Below are 27,249 nucleotides of genomic sequence, written 5' to 3'. Positions count from 1 at the left end.
AATTAAAATGGGGATCTCCTTTACCCTTTATGTGAACTTCTTAATATGAATCTTGCTGTATCCCCAATTATCTGTTTTCATAAATAGACTTCTAATAAACACTCCAAGATTTAGCTATGTAATTTATCAGTCATTTAAACCTAAAACTGCCACCATTCACACCATTTGAATGTTAGTTATACAGTTAAATAGATACACACTTCCAAGGATTTTTCTTGCAGTAAAATGAGTTGGTTTGTGACTGAAACATAAAACATTTAAAATCCACCCTACCCATAATCATCTGCACGATGTGAAAACTGAATGTTTATGGCAAAAATAGCATTCACTCTGAAGCAGAACTGAAGTGAAGGAGCTCGTGCACTTCCATGTTCAGTGATTTTTATTGAAAAATACAGTTAACACTTACCCTTTCAGTTACTGATAACAACATGTATATATGTTGAATGTAATGATATAAAAAAAGATATAATTTGAGTATGTACATTAGATCTATATGTAAAGGAAACCACATGCTTAGAAAAACTGATTTATTAGAAGCTCTGAATGGACATACCCAACATAGCTCTTGATACCTTGTGTTTGGTTGTGATTGAATCAAATTGTATACTTTCCAGATTGATTTGAATGTCTAATCTTTTTTTACACACAAACATGTAATTATTATCTTGAAAATAAACAACTTTAAAGTAGAACACATGATTACAATAACACGTTATTTTGGATATTTTTGTATGTCAGAAAGTAATGTTAAATGTTTACTGATTAATTATAGTGAAGGCTTGAGCCATACTTACAATATTTGTTTATTATTTCTCTGAGGTTTAATTTTTCTGCTGACAACATTCCGTCATTGATTATTTCTTTGGTTTGATGGAAAAAACTGAGTACGAACTCAGCATGTTATGTATATTTGGAAAGATCTGTCTTTCATCTATCATTGAGAAATAATTATATGTTTGTGTAAGGTAAGTACTCAGTACTCTGACATTGTATTGGACTCTTAAGAAAGCGTGGCCTGTATATATCTTGTACAAATTATGTTTTATATATGTACAAGTTAGATTAAATTTTTGTGTGTATATTACAATAAGTATCTTTACATGGATATCATCTGTAAGTTACATTTTTGTGATTTTTATATATATATATATATTTACAAGTTAGATTTTTGTTTTATATTTATATGTATCACATACATATAATTCAGATTTTTGTTTTATGTATATACACCCTTGTGCAAATTAATTGAAACAAGTGGTCATTTTACAATATTTTCATCATGGCGGCCGGTGTAGGCTCGCTGGACCCGCTGATTTCCTTTAATAGTCATTTTTTTACACAGACGGCGTCATTAGCTGTGTTTTGCAGTACGATCATCTATTTTTGGGATATATGACTAAATTTTGAGGAATATTACGTCATTCGAAATTGCGTTAGAAGGGCAAGGAGACTAGTCAAAAAACAACTTTTTACCAATTCAATAAAGAAAAAACGGTATCAGTGGGGTCTGAAATACAAGGACTGGACGCAGGAACAGTGGAGGAAGGTGTTATTCAGTGACGAGACTCATTTCTTCGTACAGGGTCAAAGAAGTCTGCATGTTTGCAGATCTCCAGGTGAGAAACTTCGAGAATCTCACATCAGTCAGTTCGTAAAACATCCCTTGAAGAAGATGTTTTGGAGCTTTTTCAGCTACTATGACGTCGGAGGCTTACATATCGTAGAAGGTATGATGCGAAGACCACAGTACATCGAAGTTTTGCAGAGAAGAGTTGTTCCAGAATTGAAAAAGAGATTTCCAGATGGATCTGGCATTTTTCAACAGGATCTGGCTCAATGCCACACATCGAAACTTGTGAAGAATTTTATGATTACAACGCGAATAAAGGTGCTGGACTGGCCTGAAAACTCTTCAGACATAAATCCTATTGAAAATCTTTGGGCGATTTGTAAAGAAAGACTTCGGGGAAAAGACTGTAATACGAAAGATAAGCTAATTGAGGCCATAATTGAGGTGTGGTACCGCGATCCAAGAATTAGTAAAGATTGCAGTCAACTCGTGGACTCGATGCCAAAGCGGATTAATGATCTTCTGAAAAATAAAGGTGGTCATATCATGTATTAATTGGTGAGTAATATTTGAATTCTCAGAAATAAAACGCAAAATATTGAAAAAAATTGTAATTTTCCGTCTTGTTTCAATTAATTTGCACAAGGGTGTATATAGCATAAAACCTGTGTCTGTTTGTCCGTTATGTAACTACTTCTGGACCACTGGGCCAATTTCATTTGGACTTTGTGGGATGAGAGTATGTTAATGCAGGATTAATACCCCCATTACTGCTGTTATTCAACATTTATTATCTTTTATGAAAATTAACGTTACCTGTATTTATAGATGGCGCCATGACCTTGTATAGAAAGGTATTAAGTTTTCTATAATATAACATACACAGAGTCTGTGGGTGGGGGGGAAGGAGAGTGCACAAACGACCTATATATCTCAAGCAATGCACTCGCACTCTGTAAAGAAATGCAAGAAAAGAATAAAGAAAAAGTTTAGCTGCCACTATTACGATAATACATAAAGTCGACTGATGTTTCTAGTTCAACAGCTACCATAAGACCAATATGAAGAGTTATACCCACTTTCTACTTTGATCCATGATCTTTCAGCTTCGGCCTGTAAGACGCATCAGAATTAATTAAACACTGTGGAAGGACATTAAGAGTTGGATATTTAAAATGGGTAACAAAAAGCATCCCCAGTGACAGTCATTGGCCACTGTCTCTTCCTATAAAGTCACCATCATAATCACAGAGTGTACACCATGTTTTGATTGTACATGTATTGAGTTTTTTAAAACTTGTACAAAACGTTTGGTAGTAAATGCTGTAATAATGTCATGTTAAAATAAATTGTATGAAAGGAGTTTTGTAATATATGTATATCATATACAAGTTTAGTTTTTCATGTGTTTTGTTTGTATATTGTCTACAAGTTAGATTTTTTTGTGCTTTATATGTCTATCATTTACAAGTTAGTTTGGTGTATCAATTCTACCATACACAGGAAAATAGGTTCTCGTGCACGGTACCTTTCGGACGCAAAAAGTCAAATTTCGGTATGCTTTGTACTAATTTAGTGCAAAAAGAATTGTGTATATTTGACAAAACATAATATATTATATGGACCTTCACTAAAGAGTAATTACAAATATAATTAATAAATATAAGTGTTTATTTACTCAAAAACGTTTCAGTTATATCAACAGCAACACGTGATCTTTCATATTAGGAATCCTGCCGGAGTTGATTAATACTTACAATTAGCTGCACTGAATAATGTTATAATTTCAAATTTTCAGGAAGTTCTGTTTACATAAAACAAAACCGAAACTTAAAATTAACTTCTCTGTATACATTTGTGTAGTTTTGAGTGTATATGCACACTGAAAACAAAAGTTGTGGGTTTCTTTTTTAATTCATGAAAAATACTCTGCCATTATAATCTCTTTGAACGAAAAAAAGAAATGCAAAGCTAGGAATTCATAAGAAGAAAAAATATCATGAACATTGTAAAATAAATTACAAATTTATTTCCTCCAGAAAACTTGGAGAGGCAATAGGTTAATCTAGAATATTAAATCTGCTCCATTCGGTTAGAATATTAAAGTTTTATCTGTTTTCCCGCAGCCCTAGTTTCAGTGGACAATAAGTATGAGGCTCGAAGACGTCGTCTGCATCTTTACTGTCTCTCTCTTTCCAAACCACGACCCAGAGATATAGCTACAGAGTTTTTGAGTCATCTGCGCAAAAGAATATAAGAAACGATTGAAGTAGTTTCTGTGAAAACCTAACCGTTTTTTTTGTTTTTTACATTGAAATACTTGCACGTATTGAATCCACTCAGTGGTTCCATTGTAGCTCCCAGACAGAACGTGTTTTTCTATATGCGCTGAACGAAGGTGTTGTAATCTGACACACGTTTAGATCACAACACTGTGTCTGTTTCACTTTCTCTCAAAGATGGAGATGTCCATGTAATGAAAGTAGACACACACTGAACGGTTAACGCTTCTTTTATAAATTGTCTTGTACTTTTCAGACTGGATAAAACAAAGACGGAGTGATATCTTTGTTTATTAAAATAGATGGTGAACAATACCAAATAATCAGGTTTTGTGATTTTTATTTTCGTGGAATAGAATAAATGCGATTAGAGTTTGTGACGTTTATGAATGGTATTAAGAGGTGGTCGTATTTTCTTGCTACTTACAGAAGGAAGGAAAATAAACAAAATGAAGATATTTTTGTGGTTCAGTTATAATGGACTTTTTTAAAACTTTTTTTTTTAATGATGTACGAAAATGAGTAAAACGTTAGTGAAGTTCTAGCGATATGTCATTCAATATGTTTTAATTTGGCAGCTTATCGTTCTATGGTTCATATAAGTTAAATACATGTATAAGATTTTGCATTTTTGAACCATACATTTCCAGAAAGATTGATGAAAAGATGTCTTCTTTAAACATTTTTAAATATAGTTCACTCCCTTACACACTAATATCTCCACTTACTAGGATCCACCTTTATGATAAACGTGCAGTAAAAACATTTACTGAAAATTGTACAAATACATTCGTATAAACTCTTACTGTCCAGTACAGTTTATTTTATATATATACTATGAATTGCAAGCAAGAGTTTGTAGCCACAGTTGTTATTAAACATACAGAGTTTATCCCACACAATACTCGTGTTAGTAACGTAGCAAATTCAAAGCTGGAGACATTCTGAGACAATAAAGTAAACGATTAATAACCTATTCCTCATCGTGATTAGGATGGAATTGATTCATGTGGTTTGACACGTGTCTTTTATTCCTTAACAACGTTACTACCAAAATGTATGGTCTGGCATGGCCAGGTGGGTTAAGGCGTTCGACTCGTAATCTGAGGGTCGCGGATTCGAATTCCCGTCAAACCAAACATGCTCGGGGATGTTATAATGTTTCGACCAATCCCACTATTCGTTGGTAAAAGAGTAGTCCAAGAGTTGGCGGTGGGTGGTGATGACTAGCTGCCTTCCCTCTAGTCTTACACTGCTAAATTAGGGACGGCTAGCGCAGATAGCCCTCATGTAGCTTTGCACGAAATTCAAAACAAACAAATCCAAACTTATATACTTGTATACGTGTATAAAAGCATAACCGTGTTCTTTTCTTGGGTAATATCTTCATCATCATCTTTGTAGCCTCCCAGTGGATTAGAGGTAAAGTTTGAGGGTCATAACAGTTTTGAGACCCATGGTGGGCACAGCACAGGTAGCCCATTGTGTAGCTTTTAGGTTAACAAAACAAGCGTGTATCTTGAGTAAGGAGACACATTATGATAATAATAACAGGTAGGCAATCAACGACCTATGAGCAAAAGTAGGAATTTTATCGATGATGAAACTTGCTACATGTTTCGACAGAACGTTCATTTGTATTCTTAAGGCATGATCATTATTATCCAATACAAGGTTTGTTAATATAATTACAAAGATTAAATGTGGCAGAAATTGTATCAGCGGGTGAAAGGCTATATATACACTGCCCGCCAAAATCTTAAGTCCAATGAACAGAAAGAAAAAATATGCATTTTGCGTTGTTAGACTCAACCACTTATTTGAGTAGAGCTTCGAAAGATGAAAATAAGAAAATGGAAAATAAAAAACGTTTTTAGCATTTAATAGGGAAAATGTGAACATTATGAAAGTAGCCTAAATGCTGGCTGGTTAAAAGTTTAAGACCACACTGAAACGAAGCATTAATCAGTAAACACGTAAAGAAACTTAGTCATCTGTGTTCAAGCATTAGCGTTGTCAACATCTTCCACTGACATCTCCTGTGTTACATTGGGTAAAAACATGGCAAAGGCTAAAAAGTTAACAGAGTTTGGACGTGGCAGAATTGTCGAGCTGCAAAAGCAAGGTCTCTCCTAATGTGCCATCGCTGGTGAGATTGGGCATGATAAAACTGCTGTTGCAAATTTCTTAAAAGACTCTGAGGGATACGGAACGAAAATTTCAAGTGGTCGGCCCAAGGAAATTTCGCCGGCGTTGAGCATGAGGATTCGACGGGTTGTTCAAGACACCAGCCGGTCGTCGAATCAGATTAAGGTCGTTATGGACGCAGAATGCAGCTCAAGAACAACAAGATGGCATCTCCAAGAGAAAGGCTTTAAAAACCGTAAACGTTTTCAAAGACCACATCTTCCACACTACGAAATAGCTCGGTTAAACTTTGCTGAGGAGCACCAAACATGGGACGTAGGAAGGTGGACGAATGTTTTGTTTTCTGATGAGAAAAAAATTAACCTGGATGGTCCAGATGGCTTCGACGTTATTGACACGATAACGATATCCCACCGGAGACATTTTTACACGACACAGTACAGGATGTTCCATTGTGATCTGGGGTGCTTTCTCCTTCCATGGAACAATGGAGCTTCAGGTTATACAGGGGCGTCAAACAGCAGCTGGCTACATTGGAATGTTGGAGAGAGCATCCTTATTGACTGAAGGCCCTCGCTTGTGTGGAAATGACTGGATCTTTCAGCGGGTCAAAGGACTTATTCATGGCAAATTACGTGATTCTTTTGTATCATCCAGCGTGTTTGCCTGAACTGAACCCTATTGAAAATGTTTGAGGGTGGATGGCAAGGGAAGTCTATAGAAATGGACGTCATTTCCAAACAGTGCACGATATTCGTGAAGCCATCTCCACCACTTGGAATAACATTCCAGCCAGCCTTCTGCAAACGCTTATATCGATCATACCAAAACAAATGTTTGCAGTTATTCGCAATGACGGCCGTGATACTCACTACTGAGACCTTTGTTGGGCATTTCCAACCCTGTTTAGGACTTCTTTTTGGTATGCTCTTAAACTTTTGACCAGCTAGTATTTAAGCTTTTTTCATAGTGTTCACATTTTCCGTATTAAATGCTTAAAAAAAGTTTATTTTTATTTTCCCTTTTCTTAGTTTCATCTTTTGAAGTTCTAATCAAATAAGTGGTTGAGTCTATCGGCGCAAAATGCATATTTTTTCGTTATGTTTATTGACCTAAAGATTTTGGCCAGCAGTGTATATGTAAAAGTCAAATCTGGTCAAGTGTATGAACGGTGATGTTGCTTGGGCCATTTATTATCGTGGTTTTGCGAGAGGTCAGTTTTCTTTACTGACATTCTAAACAGTCTCATTATTTGAATTTTGGTGTAGAATTTCGTCCTATAGTATTTAGTTATTTGTTTCATGCTGATGATATGTTAAAGCAGATATCTGAAATTCGCCATTACGGATGCGACCTTGGTGTTCTTTGCGTCCTGTTTCTAAGGGATTTTTCTCAGTGCTGACCGTACATGAAAAAGAAAGACCAAAGTTCTGTGGAAACATGTAAGATGTTCTATCATCAGTAGAATTTTTATGTTTATAAACCTTCGTTTGTCTACTTATTATTCAACGTATGTTTTTCTGGTGTACGATTTTAACTGCTGATTTCATTTGTTTGTACAGCTTTATGCTTAACACAAACAGACGTCTTCCTTAGCTTTATGCTTAACACGTCTGATTCGACTTGAAACGTCAATCAGAGAAATTTTTCTCAAACGACAACATCTTGTATCAATATTTTTTGACATTGAGAAGGCTTATGACACAACATGGAGGTATGGCATTTTGCAAGACCTCCATATATATGGGTTACGTGGCCATTTACCCATTTTTATTAACAATTTTTTAATGGACAGGAAATTCCAAGTTCGTGTCGGTTCGACACTTTACCATACTTTTCTACAGGATCCTGGGGTCTCTCAGGGCTGTGTTTTGAGTGTCACACTTTTCAGTATAAAGATTAATGCCCTCACTGAACATCTTCCTCTCACTTTTGCAAACGGGCTTTCTGTCGACGATTTTCACATCTCATGTCAGTCGTCGAACATGAGATGTATTGAGTAGCAACTACAAACTGCCCTCGATCGTGTACTGAAGTGGACCACGGCAAACGACTTTAATTTATCTCTCTCTAAAACCGTTTGCATACATTTTTGCTGCCAGTGGGGTATTCACCCTGATCCTAAACTTTGTATTAGTGAAGTTTCGCTGGCTGTGATACCTGAGACTAAGTTCTTGGGGCTTATTTTTTACCATAAGCTGACCTTTATACCACACATCAAGCAGCTACGGATCAAATGTACAAGAGCACTGAACATCCTCCGTGTCCTCCCCAGTTTAGAGCTTATACATAGAATCTCATGAACCTTCTTTGCACCTTTACTGTTTGCAACTGTTTTCACTATATTCTTTGAAACTTTGTTCCTTACCAAGGCATCCCAATTGGGGTTGTGTTTTCCTTCCTCAGTGGGCCTTACTTTTTCAAAACAGACAATCTGTCATTGCTCCTTATGGCCTTCGCATCCCGGCGCAATTGGATGAATTGGGTCTGTCCTTGGAAAACATTGCAGAATCCACTGGTCAGCCTATCCCCCCATCGCTTATTACAACCCCCAAATGTGACATTTTTTTAAGTCATCTGAAAAAGGCAGATACTTCCAATTGGAAGTACCGTCTTTTATTTACTGAACATCTTTCGAACAACCTTTCTATTCCAATTTATACGGATGGTTCCAAATCAGGTGACTCTGTTGGCTCTGCCATGGTTTGTTGCGGTTCGGTGGTTGCGCGCAGAATCCCCTCTACAGCTTCTGTGTTCACTGCTGAACTGTACGCCATATATCTTGCCCTGGATCATATTGAAACTGAGCAGTACTCAAACTGCACTATTTATAGTGATTCGCTTAGTTCTCTGCTGGCCTTGGAATCACTTCACGTTGGTTCACACCCTGTTCTCGCTGATATTCAAAACCGACTGGCCCATTTCTCTTTAACATCTACTTCTATCCAGTTTTTCTGGATACCAGGCCACGTTGGTTTTCGCGGGAACGAGCTTGCAGACACGGCAACTAAATCTATCTGTTTCGGCACTATCACCACTGTGCCTATTCCATACATGGACTATGGTCCTGTATTTAAGACTCGGCACCGTGCCAGCTGGCAATCGACTTGGAGTAAGCAACGCGAAAACAAGCTTTTCCAAATAAAACCCTATATTGGACTTTGGGCGTCTTGTTTCCGTAAGGATCGGAAGGAGGAGGTTCTTCTAACTAGACTACACATTGGTCACAGCTTTTTAACTCATTGTTTTCTTTTATCTGAAACTGATGCACCAGTGTGTAGTTTGTGTAACACTCAAATCACTATAAGTTACATTTTACTTTCTTGCCATCGTTACGACAATCAACGACGGCACCATTTTAACACTGTTCGGTCCCAAGGTTTGTCCGTAACATTAGACAGTGTCATTGGTGATGGTGACACTGTCCACCTTGATAAAGTTTTTAGTTTTTTAACAGCCATTAATCATTTAAATGTCATTTAAGTGTTTTAAATTTATACATTAAACCTTTTTTAATGTGGTTCCCTTTTAAGAATCATAGTTTGATTTCAAAAGCAGAAAATAGCCATAACATAAATAACTCGACACCAGGATTGGAAAGGCCAACTTCAGGTGACTAACGCTGCTGTTTGAACTATTCATTAGTCATCCTGGCGAGTTATTATTACAATTTTGCTGCATGTCTTTTAAAACTTTTATTACTTTACTTTTTGAAAATGACCATAATGACACATAACCCGGAACCAGGACTGGAAAGGCCAACTTCAGGTGACTGACGGTGGTTCTTGTACTTACCTGTTAGTCTTCATTGCGGGTTATGATAATTACCATTATGCTACAGAAAGTCTTTTTTTACTTTTTTACTGTAGTTTCTCTCTCAACATTGTAGACTAGATGTCAACATTTGTTTTATGCTATTTATGTTTTTAAATGCTGTTTTGTTTTACCTTCATTTCCTTTGATGAATTTTACATTTTTACCTTTTACCGGACGTTTGTCGCAGATAGCCTAGCTGCTCTGTGCCATAAAACACTAAATCAACCAACCAAGGACGAACTGTTTGTTTGTTTGTTTTCATTCTTGTATACATAAAAGGGGATCGTCTGGTAATTTCGGCTGAGAAACTGTTGTAGACCGTTTGTGGTTGTATTGTTACAATAAATTTCCTATTGAGGAATATGGCCACGCTTTCCTTGTTTCCTTTTGTTATACTATAGTTGAAAATACGTCATGTTACATAGAAAGTACTGGAATGAGACTCCTGTCAGTGTTGTCCTCCGGATTTGCAACGATAAAATTCCGAATACCAGCTGATAACCTAATGTGGCTTTGCTGTAAAAACAAAAACAATCTCACCACAATTAGAGTTTATTTGTGGGTGAATCATTGTTAATGCGTGTGATTGGGTCGACTAAGCTCAGTCGATATCTTTGATACCCTCTCCACCCGTGGACAAAACTCTCAGGTGAGGTATTAACATCCTAATATCATTTTTATATATAATTCAAATGAAGGAGGTAACTAGGCAATTGTATAGTGACAACTGTAGTACTGGAGACCATGGACATTGAAAGGAAACCTACACAAGGTTCGAACTATGGTGCTAGCACTTGATAGGTTATGTAACCAAACGTAATAAGCAATTCGTGTATCACTTGCTTGATTTTGTCGCATTTTGCTAGAGAAACCGCATTGCTGTTAATATAATACGATACAACAATTACTTTTGAGTAAGATCTGATTTCCACTGGGACGTTTAATATAAACTGACCCCTTTTTCTAGGCATGGGTTATTTTACATAATGTTCTGAATGTTAGCGGGAAGAAGCAAACCGTAAAGATCTTTCCATAAATAAATTTCAAACCATTTCTTTTCACGAGTACGAGTCTGGTTCCTTTTTTTTTTCTTCTGCCGACGAAGGGTCTTTTTTATGAGAGCTGACCCAACTATTTTGTATAATGCTTGCTATAGGTAGTTAAAGGCGCGTAAAGAGAATACCAGCTGTTTACTTTTAGCACTAAAAATCTTAGCTTAAGTCGTTTTTGGAAACATGGAAGCAGTGCTTAGCAGTTCCCGCTTCCTTCAACCACTCATCTTTCCTCGTGCAGCAAGCAAACAGCGCGTGAATGTGATGCACTCTTCTAGTTAAACAAACAGAGAAGAAAGTTAAACACACTAAATCGTATTTACTTGGAACTTGTGATTAGGCATGTGGAAGTGTACGAACTATGGACACTGAGGATGCTGTGTTAATGTCACAGTAGGTTTATTAATAGTAAAGAATTCAAAGAATAATTAGTCACTATATTATTAACGATTTGATCTTAGCGAAACAGACAGGCATACAAAAAGTGGCCAAGTTTTTTTAATATAACTATACCAATCTTGTTAGTTGTAATAGAAAGTGTAGCTAAAGAAGTAAAGAAACAAAGCTTTTGAATTTTCTAGTTACGGACAGGCTACAGTACCACTCTTAAAACGTTATTGAATGTCAGTTGAGTATATAGTGGGGATAGAAAAGATAATGGAAAAATGTTTAAAATACAACTGAATTTCTTAATGAACAAGCCAACTTATTGACTACACAACCATGTGTTTTGTTTGTTAAGACGGGTTGCATCAGCTGAGTTTCATTTCGATATAAAGGGAATGACAATACTAAAGATTCCGAAAACGTGCAAAGTGATCTCAGAATAGACTGAGCTATATTGTAAATTCTTAAGTGTAGAGGACAGTAAGGACTGGAAGTGTATTTATGTACGGGATTGCTGTTCACTGTTTTGTGAAACAGACGACGGAATCTGATATACGTTCCATGTTTTTGCTCAATCTGTCCTTGTAACTTTCTCTTTCTTTCAGAGTACAGTTCGTAGTTGTTTTAAGATTAGACAGGCGGATCTCACTATTACGTCAAACAGTTGGTTGTGGGTACTGTTGATTAACTGTCTTCTTTTTTCGTATGCCATCTGAAAACTGGGGACAGATGTACACAGAAAATCCGTGTTAAGTTTGCACGAAGTCCTGGAACAAACATGGTTTTGTTAGGCATTTTAACTAATAAAGTTGAACGCAGTTTCTATTAGCGTGTATTTGATAACGGATTCTTCGATCCATTTAGTTTATTTTTGTTATCCACTCATTGTTATTTGTTCTATCTAATCATCGCCCTCATGAAAACGTATTAATTACAAACACCTTACGGAATCTAAACGTGATAATTATAATATATTACAAAGACAACAACGACTGTGTTAAACCAGAAATAAATTGGTGATGTAAATGTTAACCTAAATCTTTCATGGTTTTTTTCGTAAACTGTAAATTGTAATAATACATCCCGTTGCTCGTCTCTGTATTTACTTTCAGCGCTTTTTGACTGACGTATATTGGTTGAATTTGTTACAATTTGTATTTTCAATTTGATGAAAGTGCAGGTCTCAATACCATTCATTAATAATCGTTAATAAAAGATGCAGGCATATTGGCCATGTTATGTGTTTCTATCTCGCTTACTTTTATATTAGAAGTTTCCGAAACTAAACAGTTGATTTTGAGTTAAATACTAATGCGAATATATAGTGCACATACATATATATATATATATATACGTTTGATGTTTTGTTTTTTTTAATTTAATTTTTTGTTAAGACAAAAAGCCGAGAAAAATCACCAACAGTGTAGAGAAAAATAAAGTACAGCTTACGTACTCTGAAAAGCAGGAATTTTCTCGCTGGGTGTTTTCTTTTTATTTATTTATTTATTTTTACTCCAGAAATCGACAAAATCCTTCCATGTGCAAAGCTGTTCTATTACTTCAGCCAAGAAAGCCGCTTTTGTGAAGCTGCTGTTAGTAAGCCTAAAGCTGTGGGATATATTTGACGTAAGGTAAGGAGAAAAACGAATGGAACATTTAGTTGGCTGGCTAACCTGAATGTTTCTGTCCCCAGGCAGTGAAAGATACGCCATACTATCATCTGCGAGTTTTACTGCATTATGTATATAAATATATATTTATTTCTATTCATCATCGCGTCGTTCAGTTGTATTATTATTTTGAATTTAGCCAATAATATGCCAAATATGAATTTAATATAAAAAAATGGCTTCTAATGCTCCCCGGTGGCACAGTGGTAAACTTGAGGGCTTATAACGTAAAGCATCGGAGGCTAATCTTTGTCGTGCACACAACGCAAATAACTTATTTTATAGCTCAGCGCTAAACTACAAAATAAACTCGCGTATTTGATTCTCCTGGTATATACTTAAGCATTTTTTAAACGTTTCATAAAATCCACATAAATCTAGTAGACGTAATATGTGTACGTTTTGGAAGTTTTAGTAACTCGTTACTCGTTGAATGACCTCGTGTTTATTACTTTTAGTTTTCCGAAAATTAAATATAATAATGGTTAATTTTTTCATTAGTTTTATTAACTGCATCCCGCCCCAGTGACTCAGCCCATAAGTCTGCGGGCTTTATGACGCTAAAATTCGGGTTTCGATACCCGTGTTGGGAAGAGCACAGATGGCTCATTTTGTAACTTTATGCTCAACGATAATCTTAAGAGCTAGAAAGAAACTATTTAAATATAGTTTAAGCACAATTTTTCAGAAAATGTTTCAAACTAATAACGTGGAGAAATTTAACTTTCTGCATGGTGAAGACAAAATGTGGATTTTGGAACGAAACACAGTTACATGAAAATATTTAAACCGTCAGAGATATTGAAGAAATGAAATGATGAAGCTACAGATAATTTTAATTGGTTGAAGCGCCTTCATTGGTCACGAGCTTGCTTAGGACGATAAGCCAACTATTTATGGGCCGAACGTGGCTTGTAGTTAACGTGTCAGAGTGTGAAGTTACGGGTTCGGAGTTTGCCTGTTGTTACCACAAAATCTTGCTCCGCATTTTGAGGACGTGAGCATGCGTTATACGAGCGACAGACAAATCCTGACCATTCGATTGGAGTAGGCCGAGAATTAGTGGTAGATGGTGGTGAGTCTAGTCCAAAAATGAAAAATTAAGGGTGGATAGCGCGGAAACCCCCTGTGTAGCTTTGCGTGAATCTCAAAAGTAAATTAACCCACCACTCGTGTTCCCAAAAATGGGCGTTTATGGTTATAATATAGAGGGAGATTAGCATTCTTAAGGTTAAGCGAAAAATGTGAATTTTTGAACGAAGTACAGATTCATGAGAATATATAAACTGCCAGTGATATTAAAGAAGTGAAACACAAAGGGACGAAACTTCTGCAGAATTTTGGGAATCAAATTACACCGAGAACAGAATAAAGAAAGGTGACTTGAATTTATTTAAACATGTACAGGTTAATCAAATCAAATTAAAACAACTATCTTAAAGCTTTTAACAAATAAAAAACGAAATGTTTAAGCCAAAATTTGAAGAAAAAATAAAACAACTTTGCTACATTTCCTGAAGTAAAACATAAAGCGATAAGAAAATTGGTGGAGAAAATTCTTAAATTGAATTGCTCAAGTAAACGAGTCATTAAATTTCGTCTAAGTTATAACTACTTGTTCACAGAACATTAATAATAGTTGTTTGGAAAAAACAAGAGAGAGAGAGAGAGAGAAGAAAGAAACTGATGGAAGATGTCGCACCTTTACCATCAGCGAGTTTCTGTTCACGCACGAGTTGTGATGGTTATTAGCTTTGTGCACACGCACGCACAAAGTCACATACCATATAAATGTTGTAGATAATACATAGTTGCGTTCAATTGGTGTTATGTTTTAATACAAGAAATATTTATGGTAATTTTGTGTATTTGATGTGCAGTTGAAGTACTTCGTGTGCTAAGTAATTAAACACGGAGATTCTAATAACATATTTAAGTTGTTATTTGGACAACTACTGAAGCATGTGGCCAGGCATGGCTAAGTTGTTAGGGCGCTCGACTTGTAACCTGAGGGTCGGTCGTGGGCTCAAATCCCTGTTACACCGAACATTCATGTTCTTTCAGCCGTGAGGGCGTTATAACGTAACGGTCAATCTCACTCTTCGTTGGTAAAAGAGTAGCCCAAGAGTTGGCGGTGGGTGGTGATGACTAGCTGCCTATCCTTTAGTCTTACACTGGTAAATTAAGGATGGCTAGCGCAGATAGCTCTCCGAAATTCAACAAACAAACTTTTTATTGTTAAGCACAAAGCTACATAATAGGTTATCTGTGATCTGCTTACCCAACGTACCCCGCTAGTACAGCGGTATGTCTACTGATTTACAACGGCAAAATCAGGAGTTTAATTCCTCTCGGTGGACTCGGCAGATAGCCCAATGTGGCTTTGCTATATGAAAACACACACACGCTTATGGAACGATGAAATATCGGGAAAATGGCTTTACTTCGTGACATAGAGACTAGATGTCATGTTTTAAAACGTTTAGGTTTTATAGAAGTACTGCATTACACTAAAAGATATTTATTCTTTACACTATTGGTCAACTTTTAAATATTACCTTTCAGTATGTGGTTAAATAAGAGTGGTTATTTTAGTGTATTCGCCTGAAAGCTATAATTTACTGTTCTTGTAGTGTATATTGGCGTATTAATACAGGAAATGAAAGGCCTTATAACACCAAAATGGTGTTTTTACTTCAATAAATACTCAACGTTTCGCTTTACAGCTTCTTCAGGAGCGTTCTTTAAAATACAAACCGAAACCGACAGTTCAAAGCTTCAAATGGTTTAAATAATATATATATATATTTATTTTTGTTTCTGAATTTCGTACAAAGCCACATGAGGACTATCTGCGTTAGCCTTCCCTAGTTTAGGGATGTAATGCTAGAGGAAAAGCGAATAGTCATCGCCAACTCTCAGGCTATTTTTTTGCCAACGAATAGTGGGATTGACCGTCAGATGATCGAATGAACCTCCATATCAAATTTAGCGAGATAGCATTCATAAAAATCGAAAATCTTAACATGCAAAGCTGAAGATTTGTATATACCCCCCTCCCCAGAATGAACCTCCATACCAGTTTCGGTGAAGATCCATCAACATCCTGCATAGTAATTACGTGTACATACAACAGACACTACTATTATATTTATATCGATGCTAAACTTTGTATCATGAAATCAATATCCTGGTGATGAACTTCATTTTGCTTCATCAATTCGAATTCTTCAAAAAATGGCACAATGATTTCAGTTTCCTTTTGAACAAAGAAATAATAATGTGAAATTAGAAATTTTATAGGTATAGATAGTAAGTATTGACCAGAATGTATATAAGTGTACCAAAGACCTAATTGCTCCCAGGGGTCTCTGGAGACGCCCAGAGCCCTGTGATAATTGTTCGTTCTGCGCTTAGAAATTTTCCTTAGAATAAATTCTGCTAGGAAAGACTCGAAAAAATATCCTCATAAAAAGAAATTGTTGGTGTTAGGAAAAAAAAAGAAGACATTAACTCACACAATTCTATAAAAGATTAAAAAAAAGAAAGATTAACTTACGCAATTCTAGGAAAGGATAAAAAAGAAAGATTAACACGCGATTCTAGGAAAGGTTAAAGAGATCACGCAATCTCAGGAAAGGCTAAAAAGAAAGATTAACTTACGCAATTCTAAGAAATGTTAAAAAAGATTAATTTACGCAATCCTAGGAAAGGTTAAAAAAGAAAGATTAACTTACACAATTTTGGGAAATTTAAGTTTATAAAAAAGCACTATTGCTTGTATTGCACTTAAAGTTAAGCCTTTTAATGATATAAAAATGACAGGAAGTTTGCAAGACAACTAGTAATATGAAGTTACACTGTAGACATGAGAGTTGGTTAATAAGTTAACTGTGAGATAACACTAGTGTACCAGGGTTGATATAATTAATTAGAAATAAGGCATATAGAGTTAAGAAATAATATGGTAGCTGCACGAGACTTGGGAAACTAATCGTATAAAATAACATTATTCCAGTACTAATGCGTGTGGGGGGGGGGGTGATTCGTTGGGTGGTTTGTTTTAAATTTCCTTCAAAGCTATACGAGGACGTTTTGCGTTACCCATATCTAATTTTGCGATCATGATGTTAGAAAAACACGTAGGTTCAAGAAGTCTTGATAGTTATAAGGTTATAGGGTTTTATTCATTTCTAATTTACCAGTGATAGACTAGAGGGAAGATATCTAGTCAACAATACCCACCGCCAACTCTTGGACTACTCTTTTATGAGCGAATAGTGGGATTAACTGTGAATTATGACGCCATCTTGGATGAAAGGGCGAGCATATTTGGTGACGGGATTTGAACCTGCAACCCATAGGTTACGAGTCGAGCATCATAATCACCAAATCATGAGAGAAGAAAAAAACGATGAAATAATAGGGTTTATATTATGAGACTTCGTTGAATAACTTAATAGAATAATAATATTGTGAGTGTGAATTGTTTTTGGCGGCGTAGCTTCATCATGATCAATTATATTTGTCATAAAACAATAGCACTATGTTTATTGCATCCTTAGAACTATATTCGTAGTTGTTCTGTTTTGTTTTTTTCTTTCAAAAAGAAGATAAAGTGTTGTTGAAATAAACAACAATTTTGTTAATTCCAGGAGCTCGGTGGACTCAGCAGATAGCCCGATGTGGCTTTGCTACAAGAAAACAAACAAACAAACAATCTAGAAGCTTCTCCACCTCCGTTGGTGGTTCAGCGTATAGCGCTAAAGAATTGAGGTTCAATAATCACGGTAAACAAAGCACTTTTAGCCCATTGTGTAGCTATTTGTTTAACAACAAATAGAACAAAGGAGTAGGAATGAATTGGTAAAGTATGTTCATAAAACAACACCACAGCACAGTGTCATAGTCTGTAATAGTATTTGTCTGTTTAACAGCTACACAATTGGCTACCTGTGCTATCCCCACCATGGGTATAGAAACTCTTTTTGATGATGTCTGTTGCTGAGCAAAACTCGTCGTCTAAAGTAAACATGGAAGACCATCAAGTGACCGAATAAAGAATATATTAAAAACTACAATCAGCTTAATACTCGGTATTACGAGAGATATAACAAAATATTTCTACAAGGAAAAGATTTGAATAAATAAGCAGGTAAAACAATGTTGTTATCATCATGGTGGGGTCCAGCATGGCCAAGCGCGTTAAGGCGTTCAACTCGTAATCCGAGGGTCGCGGGTTCGAATCCCGGTCGCATTAAACATGCTCGCCCTCCCAGCCGTGGGTGCGTTATATTGTGATGGCCAATTCCACTATTCGTTGGTAAAAGAGTAGCCCAAGAGTTGGCGGTGGGTGGTGATGACTAGCTGTCTTCCCTCTAGTCTTACACTGCTAAATTAGGGACAGCTAGCGCAGATAGCCCTCGAGTAGCTTTGCGCGAAAGTAAAAAAAAGCATCATGGTGAGGCCTAGAATGTCGGAATTTCCTATTTCAACGTTAAAGAATAAATAAAAAAAAATTACAATTTTACGTCACATTAATCTATTGTGTTTTTCTAAGTAATAGTACTTAACTAAGATAATACTACGTTAAACGAATATATTTACAAGCTGAACATGAAAACTGTGGCAGATTATTATTACGTACTTCTATCTGCCTTGTTTCCACTAATTTCAACTGTTTTATTTAAATAATATTTTCTGAGTGCCCATTGGAAATGTTTTTTGTTGTTGCTATAAATAAGTTAAATAACACGAATGAATTTATTTCATGGACTTGCTATCTGTATATATATCTGTATATATACATCTCATCAAAACCATCGTTAGGTGTGAAGAAAAGGTTTGTTTGTTTGGAATTCCCCGCAAAGCTAGACAAGGGCTATCTGCGCTAGCCGTCCCTAATTTAGCAGTGTAGGACTAGAGGGAAGGCAGCTAGTCATCACCACCCACCGCCAACTCTTGGGCTACTCTTTTACCAACGAATAGTGAGATTGACCGTCATTATAACGCCCCCACGGCTGAAAGGGCGACCATGTTTGGTGCGACGGGGATTCGAACCCGCAACTCTCAGATTACGAGTCGAACGCCTTAACCCACCTGGTCATGCCGGGCCAGAGGAGGTAATTCCACACATCTCATTATTTATATATTTATGCTTGTTTTATACATATTGTGTTATGACGTAGCTCTAGTGAGCTGTGCCTACAGAGAATGCAGCTGTTTTATTTATACTTGGAAATACTTTTGATTCGTCAGTGGTTATTAATGAATATTTTCAAAGTAGAACGACAATCGTTAACAAACAAAACCTCTGTTGAATGTTTAATAGAAAGCTATGAATTAGCACAGAATAATGATTCACATTTTAACGGCTCGGTATGGGCATGTGATTAAGGCGCTGGACTCGTAATCTGAATGTCGCGGGTTCGAATTCTCGTCACACCAAACATGCTCGCCCTTTCAGCCGTGGGGGCGTTATAATGTGACGGTCAATCTCCCACCTGGCCATGCCGGATCTGAAGAAAAGTTGCAGCTCAAAAAAGAAAACAAGGATTGAGTGTGCAACTCAAAGTAATTAAAAAATGGTGGACAAACTGGTCGCTACATTAATAGCATTGATAAGAATGTTACAGCAAATATATCGCACTCTTAATCCTTTTTTGGACGCACATTTTTAACACCTAATGCGTTTTTGATTAGATAACATGACTCTTTTGTCAATATACAACACCAAACCACACGAAATAAAAAAGTGACACTCGATAGTAACCAACATTAGCTTTAGGATGGCTACCATATTATTCGGAACAGACTTTTACATTACAGAAACAACCAGATTCTTCAAAATAAATTGTGGTTGTCTTTTCTGGCTAAAACGGAGTTAATAGCTTCCTTTATAGGAACGCAATGGAATTTAGTTCAAGAGTTTCATGTCATCACCCCACGTAATCGGTACAGTCGTATAATGCATCATTATTTACACTAATAATCTGAGCTGATATTACGTGGTTCCCCACTGGTACGACGGCAAGTCTACGGATTTACAACGTTAAAGTCAGGGGTTCGATTCCCGTCGGTGGACACACAAAGCAAATAGCCTATGGAGCTTTACCACAAAAAACCATACATTAAAAACACGTTGCGCTAAACACTTTTTTAAAATAGGATAGCTTCGGACAATTTAGTAAATGTTTGCTAGAAAGTAAACAATAATTGCCTTTCACCTTTATGATTTTTGTTTTGCTTGACCAAAACAATACTTATGTATTTGCACGTGCTTGCATTCTATAGTTTTGCTTATCTATGTCAGTCGTCTTTGATCAGAATGCCAAAAAGAAAAACAAACTCTTTTACTTTTAGGTGAAGCTGTAGTAAGATGTTTAGTCCTATAGCTCATGTGACGTTTTACTTAAGTGAGTGCAAAAGTTTTGATTAAAGTTGAGCAGTTTTTGTTGAATAGCTTTGCACACGTGACTTACATTGAAACTAAATTTCACATCTAACTGTAAAACGTCAAGATGTATCAGTGCACCAAATGTGAGAAAAAACCATGAAAATTAAATAACGTTTTCAATCGTTTAAATTTTCCCCACTTTTGGTACGAAAAAAGGAAGAAATTCAATCAAAATTAGAGATTTTACATCTCTTGTATTTTTCTATGGATTGCTCTGAAACTTGTCATGTGAAGTAAGGGCATAGTAGAACACGTACGTTAATAACATGTATTAGTTTGGGTTACCAGAGTCCGAGCTAAAGAAATTGGAGAATTGCTAAATTATCCTGTTAGTACCACACAACGTATTCTGCAGGTTGTTTTGACTGCACAACTATCGTATATTTTCGTAGGAAATTGCAACAATAGCTCAAGTGAAAGATACAAAAAAAAATTCTGGTCCGCTTTTATATGTTAACGGATTACTCAGCAATTTATACTTTGACTAAAACACGTCGCGTGAAGGAGCTAATACAAAATCCTGGCTTTTAGTGCATCTTAGTGTATTTGTAATACTAGAACCACGTGAAACTGCAGGTGTTGTATAAACTAAATGTAGGTTTTTATCGTTCAAAGGATATGGCTACACTTGTTTAGGTAACGTAAAAGCTGGTGACACGTTTCAAGATGTTTCTTTCAGGGATTCTTCGTAGGGTAACATCAAAAAATTGTGTTAAGTTCAAGATATTACAAGATTCTTCTTAGGGTAACAAAAACAATTGGTGTCAAGTTTGAGATATTACCCTGAGGACTCTTTTTTTTTTATCATTCAGTGTAGAAACATTACATTACTGACTCCAGAAACATATCTTCTTGCTCATCTGCAGTGTTTACAACTCTAAATAACACATTGTTTAACAATATTTTATATCAACGTTACGTCACTTTCCTTTCAGCAAACGAGGAGAGATGAATAGAATTAAAAGATTTTAAAAGCTGGACGATGGTAGAATTCCTTACATATTCTAGTAAATAATGGTTTATTTATTTCACATGCACACTGAAACAACCATTTATATATGACAGCCCTTTAATTATTCTCGCTAAAACTGGTTAAATCGAGATGTTTCAAAGAACTCAAGATGCGTGCTTTCTTATAGAAATTAGAAGACCTGCATACGGCTTTAATTTTATCCAACTAGGAGCCAATACAACCCCAGACATGACTTTAAATAATAATAGATAATTAAGTGAAGTTTTATTATTATGTATTTATTTTCTAACACATCTTTTCACAAATTTTCTCAATTTACTCTGGAATATGGCAAGGTTTATTTAAAATCTTTTGTCATACAAAGTGAAACTTGAACACTTCAAAAGAGAGCAGTCAAAAAATAAATTCAAAGCTATTTATTTGTAATATATACAATAATAATTCATACTTCGTAACCAAAGTTGTCAAGTACAGAGTGAACTAACTAGAAATATGATTAATGTTGCCAGGTATTATCCTTTCAAGATTATGAGGCCCGGCATGGCCAGGTGGTTAAGGCACTCGACTCATAAACTAAGGGTCGCGGATACGAGTCCCTTTCACACTGAACATGCTCGCCCTTTCAGCCGTGGGGCGTTATAATGTGACGGCCAATCCCACTATTCGTTGGCAAAAGACTAGCCCAAGAGTTGGAGGTGGGTGATTATGACTAGCTGCTTTCCATCTAGTTTTACATTGCTAAATTAGTTACGGCTAGTGCAGATAACCCTCGTGCAGCTTTGCGCGAAATTCGAAACAAAACATCAGGATTATGGAAACGTGCATAAATAAGTCAATAAATTCAAAAAGTAGAGATCAAAACTATAATTTATTTTGTTTTTAAGATTAACTGCTAAGTTAATTTCACAATTAGCGTATTTAATGCTCTGTGTTTTCCTTATTTGTCTGTTTATTTTTGAATTTCCCACAAAGCTACTCGAGGGCTATCTGTGCTAGCTGTCCCTAATTTAGTAGTGTAAGACTAGAGGGAAGGCAGCTAGTCATCACCACCCACCGCCAACTCATGGGCTACTCTTTTACCAACGAATAGTGGGATTGACCGTCACATTATAACGCCCCCACGGCGAAACCGCGACCCTCAGATTAGGAGCCTTAACACGCTTGGCCATGCCGGGCGGTGTGTTTTTTAATCACAAACTGGTTACAAATAAAAAAACAATTTTCTCAGCTATAAACTCGAAATATCACAAAGTTATTACTGTTTCGATCTTTTTAGGTCATCTTCAGGTTAACATGAAGGTGACCTAAGAAGGTCGAAACGTTTTGTACTTTATTTTAATTAAAGTTTCAATTCCCATACCAGCCGTCTTGAGAATATATTTTACTTCAAATGGGTTTCTCTTCATCAAGAAAGTTATTACTGTTTCTCTGAAGCAACACCATATAAAATAAAATGACGAATTTAAAATGTAAGACCCTGTTAGCGTGGTACTATATCACAATGTCAGGGAGATTTAATTTAAAAAAAAAGTATCACTAGTTTTTAAGATATGGAAGATACAATAGAGAGAAAACGTTTTTTTTAGAGTATTGAACATGACGGAAAACACTCATTCCAGTGGAAAGCATGTGTGTCAATATAGTTGATTACATACGAGGTGAAACCAGAGTAACGATGAACAAACTTACTTCGTGAAACAAATAAATGAAATCACAATGTGAAATGTCATGATATATATAAGCTGTAAAAATACTGAATGCACGAAATAACAAATGTTTCCTGGCTTTAAGCGCAAATGATAATACGTGCTGGTTATATCGTAAACACCCAATCACTGATTTTAGCTTTTTTAGCTCTCAATCTTACCACTGACCAATCTTGGATTCAGTAGAAACGAAGATGGAATATTAATTATAATTTAAGATACAAGGTTCGAATAGTGATGGTTAGTTTACTAATACAAGGGTTAAAGCAATTCAGTTTGAGGGCATGGCCAGGCGGTTAAGGAGTTTGACTCGTAATGTGAGGGTTGGAATTTCCGACGCACCAAACATGCTCGCCATTTCAGCCGTGGGGGCGTTGTAAAGTTATGGTCAATCCCACTATTCGTTGTTAAAAGAGTAGCCCAAGAGTTGGCGGTGGGTGGTGATGACTAGCTGCCTTCCTTCTAGTCTTACACTGCTAAATTAGGGACGTCTAGCGCAGATAGCCCTCGTGTAGCTTTGCGCGAAATTCAAAAACAAAAAAAGAAACAAACAGTTTGAGGGCTATCTTTAGGTTATTTAGATCTGGTTGTTGCTATGATTAGTCTGGTCTGAAAATGAGGTTGTGATGAAGAGAAAGTCTCAAAAGATTTATTATGACTTGTAATTTCATGACATTATTAATTACACGAATGTCAAAGTTTACTTGGGCAGCGACTAGTCCTACTTGGAAAATCTAAGTGTTCATAGGTTCTAGTTTTTATATGGTATTTAGTTTCGTCAACGTATGTGACCTTGAAATTTCTATTTACTTATACAGGAAGGACTGTTAACAGTTGGTTTTTAATTGGGTAACTAGATTTACATGCTTTTACCACTCTATATATTTACTTTCGTAATCTGTAAATTTCGAGAACTCACAAAAGATGGATCTTAAAACGAGATTTCGAGTAGCGTGTAGTCTTCTATGACGTTGGAACTTGTTTTAAGAAATTTGAGCTTGAGATTATTGATAAATTTTAAGCCTCTTTTAGGACTTAGTAAATAATGGCAATCTCTTCGTGTGAACGTAAGCTACTGGGGCAGAGAATAAAGATTTCATTTAGAATAAGCGTAAGCAGATAAGGTTTGTAAATAACTGAAACAAGGCTTGGCTGGTAATTATGATTTTAAAATATACAGAAAATAGAAAAATTAATACATTTGTTTCAGTTATACTGCGTGATGGGCTAGGACAAAGATCCAGTTTCGCTAAGTTTAGAAGTGACAACAATTTTTGGCTTGTATGTATGTATGTTTATTTGTATGTAATTCAGCACCAAAACAGTAGGCTGGCTATCTGCGCTCTGGGAATCAAGGGTATCGAAACCAGTTTCTAGCGCCATAAGTTCGAAGACATATCGCTCTTCAACTGGTGAGGGGGCGGCATAACTCTTGGCCATATTTTTCCATAATCTTTTTTTTTTTCGTATTTAATGGTGACAGTTTTAGGACTAAGGGATATAAATATATATTTTGGCAGGGTAGTTAGATATTTTCATCTGAGACAGTTTTATTTTTCTGTCAGGGCAGTAGGTCTTTGGAATGGTTTGCCTTCAGATTTAAAGAAAGCTGTAAATTTAAAGGAAGGCGTGATATATACTTGCCTATTGAATGATAAGTGTTAGCTTTGAATTTATATAGTTTAGTTCAGTGGATGGGTACTCTGTTGTCGTTAAACATTATGTTAAGATAAGCTAGAAATTTGGGGCCTTAGTTAACAGAACGAAACAATAAGAACGTATCGTATATATGTGTTTGGTTTGTTTCGAATTTCGCGCAAAGCTACTCGAGGGCTATCTGCGCTAGCCATCCCTAAGTTAGCAATGTAAGACTACAGGGAAGGCAGCTAGTCATCACCACTCACCACCAACTCTTGAGCTAGTCTTTTGCCAACGAATAGTGGGACTGGCCGTCACATTATAACTCCCCCACGGCTGAAAGGGCGAGCATGTTTAGTGTGAAAGGGACTCGAACCCGCGACACTCGGATTACGAGTCGAGTGCCTTAACCACCTGGCCATGCCGGGGCCTTATATATATGACTATGTGTTTGTGATGTTAACGAGAAACTGCTGGTCCAGGTTAGTCCAGCGACAACATCTTATTGTAAGTCATTCTCTTCGTTAAAGGTGAAATAAATAAATTTAAGTTGTTGAGGAATTATTGGAAGTGATTTAGGATGAAACCAGGATGTAGACCGGTGAGTGTGAAGAAAAGACAGCTGGAACGAGAGTATTGGTGTTGATAGAGTTTTTGAAATCTGTTGTATCAGAGAGTGGTACAAAGTTGTGTCATTGTGTGCTCATTGCTTAAGAATAGGAACAAGAAAATACGTGGTTATAATTATAGGGTTCAATTGCTGGCCACAAATACGTCAGCAATTAGCAACCCTTATAGAATTCACTACCACCAAAACTAACTTTATGTTCAATAACCAAAACTACCTACAGATAAATGGCCTAAGTATGGGTAATTCTGTGTCACCAGTTCTAGCCAACATTCTCATGACACAGATTGAATCAGAAGCGATCAATTCAGCCTTACACCCACCACTATACAGGTACAGGTATGTTGATGATACAATTGTTGGATTCACATCTACAGAACACACACAGTGTTTTTTCATTCACGTTAACTCGATACACCCCAACGTTAAGTTTACCTATGAACAGGAAAAAAAAACAACTAACCAAATAGCATTTTTAACCTCAAAATCACTAGAACTGATACACAATTCAAAACAGAAATCTACAGAAAAATTACCCGTACTGGATTATACATTCCCTGGGACTTGTCACATGAAATAAAACAAAAACTCAACATATTAAGAAACCAAATTAACACAGCCACAAAACTATGTTCACCCTATAAAATTAACGATAAAATCAACAAAATAAAACAACACTTCATCAACATCAACAAATTTTCTCAAAAAACCGTTGAAAAAATTATATGCACCCACATAGACCAACCATAAACCCCAAGATACAACAAACTACAAAACCTTATACTGCTGCGTACAATATGCTCCCGACATCAGCGAAAAAATAACCAACATTTGGAAAAAAACTTGTAACAAAATACGACACTCCAGTAAACACCAAATTTATTCACAAACCAGGTACAAAACTGAAGTCCATACTATGTAAAAACTACGCTGACAAACACAACAACAACATAATTTATAAAATACAATGCAAAACTGTCAAGACTTCTATATTGGAGAAACATGCAGAAAAATGGAAACTAGATTCAAAGAACACAAAAAAAAAACCTTCACACGTTTTTGAACAATACAAATCAAATAAACAACATAACCATAGGAAACACCCAGATATTAAGTATGGAAACAAATATAAACAAATGTAAAATCAAAGAAGCCCCACTTATAGAGCAACTAAAACCAAAACTAAACCAATATAAAGAAATACCTTTATAGCTATACTAATTAATAACCTAACATCCACCTTCAACGCCCCCTACAATCCCGTACTCGTTTATACTCTCGTCACTAAGACATGTCTATCAACGGTCACATTCAAACTCTCTTTCTTAACCTGAAGATGACCTAGAAAGGTCGAAACGTTATTCTCGCCTTATCAATAAAAGTGTTACTACCCATAACAGCCGTTTTGAGATACATTAATAAGTCACCAGTTATTAGGTATCGTTATGCCTTTGTGTTAATATTTATGCAGGCGACCACTCATGTAATTTGATATGTAAATACATGCCATTGGAGTCCATTACCACAAATATGTACTTGATAATATAGAGTTTGCAAGCCAAGAAATTGTCAGAAGACTTTCGTTTATAAAGTGTAGGTCTGCTTCGAACAATAATGGAAGTCGTATATCAATGTGTTAAGCTGGAAATTTGGGAATCAGTGAAATGTAATAAGGCTCACGCATCCGTCAGTTTTGTTGGTTTTAGGTCATCAACGTTGCATAGAGGTGAATTTCGTATTGAGAAGCGTTTTCCCAGAGAAAATCATGTCGGTTTGATGAGATTCAAGTCCGTGCTGACCAGTCCATCCGCTTGATGACCCCTTCTTCCAGAAAGCTGCCAAACAGATGAGCACCGTAGGAGGACGAGTTATCTCCATCAGTAGAATGTTATGATAAAGAGCACATTGATATGGTAACAC

The 27,249-nt window shown here is 36.2% G+C and overlaps 1 protein-coding gene across 11 annotated transcripts in view; it reads left to right on the top strand.

Moving 5' to 3' along the window:
• LOC143231940 (uncharacterized) overlaps positions 1-27,249 on the top strand; it is a 243,790-nt gene that overhangs the window by 59,118 nt on the left and 157,423 nt on the right. For 3 of the 11 annotated variants that reach the window (XM_076466823.1, XM_076466822.1, XM_076466827.1), the window contains one exon: positions 17,584-18,005. The exons of 2 other annotated variants lie outside the window; for them this stretch is intronic. In XM_076466823.1, coding sequence (XP_076322938.1) covers positions 17,584-17,771 — 188 coding nt within the window. In that variant the 3' untranslated portion in view covers positions 17,772-18,005. Of the gene's footprint in view, positions 1-3,699; positions 4,313-12,776; positions 12,890-17,583; positions 18,007-27,249 lie in introns of those variants that run through there. 6 more of the 11 variants (XM_076466825.1, XM_076466829.1, XM_076466826.1 and 3 more) reach the window with 5 other exon arrangements.

The sequence above is a fragment of the Tachypleus tridentatus genome, chromosome 11 (assembly GCF_004210375.1).
Source record: "Tachypleus tridentatus isolate NWPU-2018 chromosome 11, ASM421037v1, whole genome shotgun sequence".
NCBI classification, from domain to species: Eukaryota; Metazoa; Arthropoda; class Merostomata; order Xiphosura; family Limulidae; genus Tachypleus; species Tachypleus tridentatus.
This window is presented reverse-complemented; position numbering and strand designations above follow the sequence as displayed.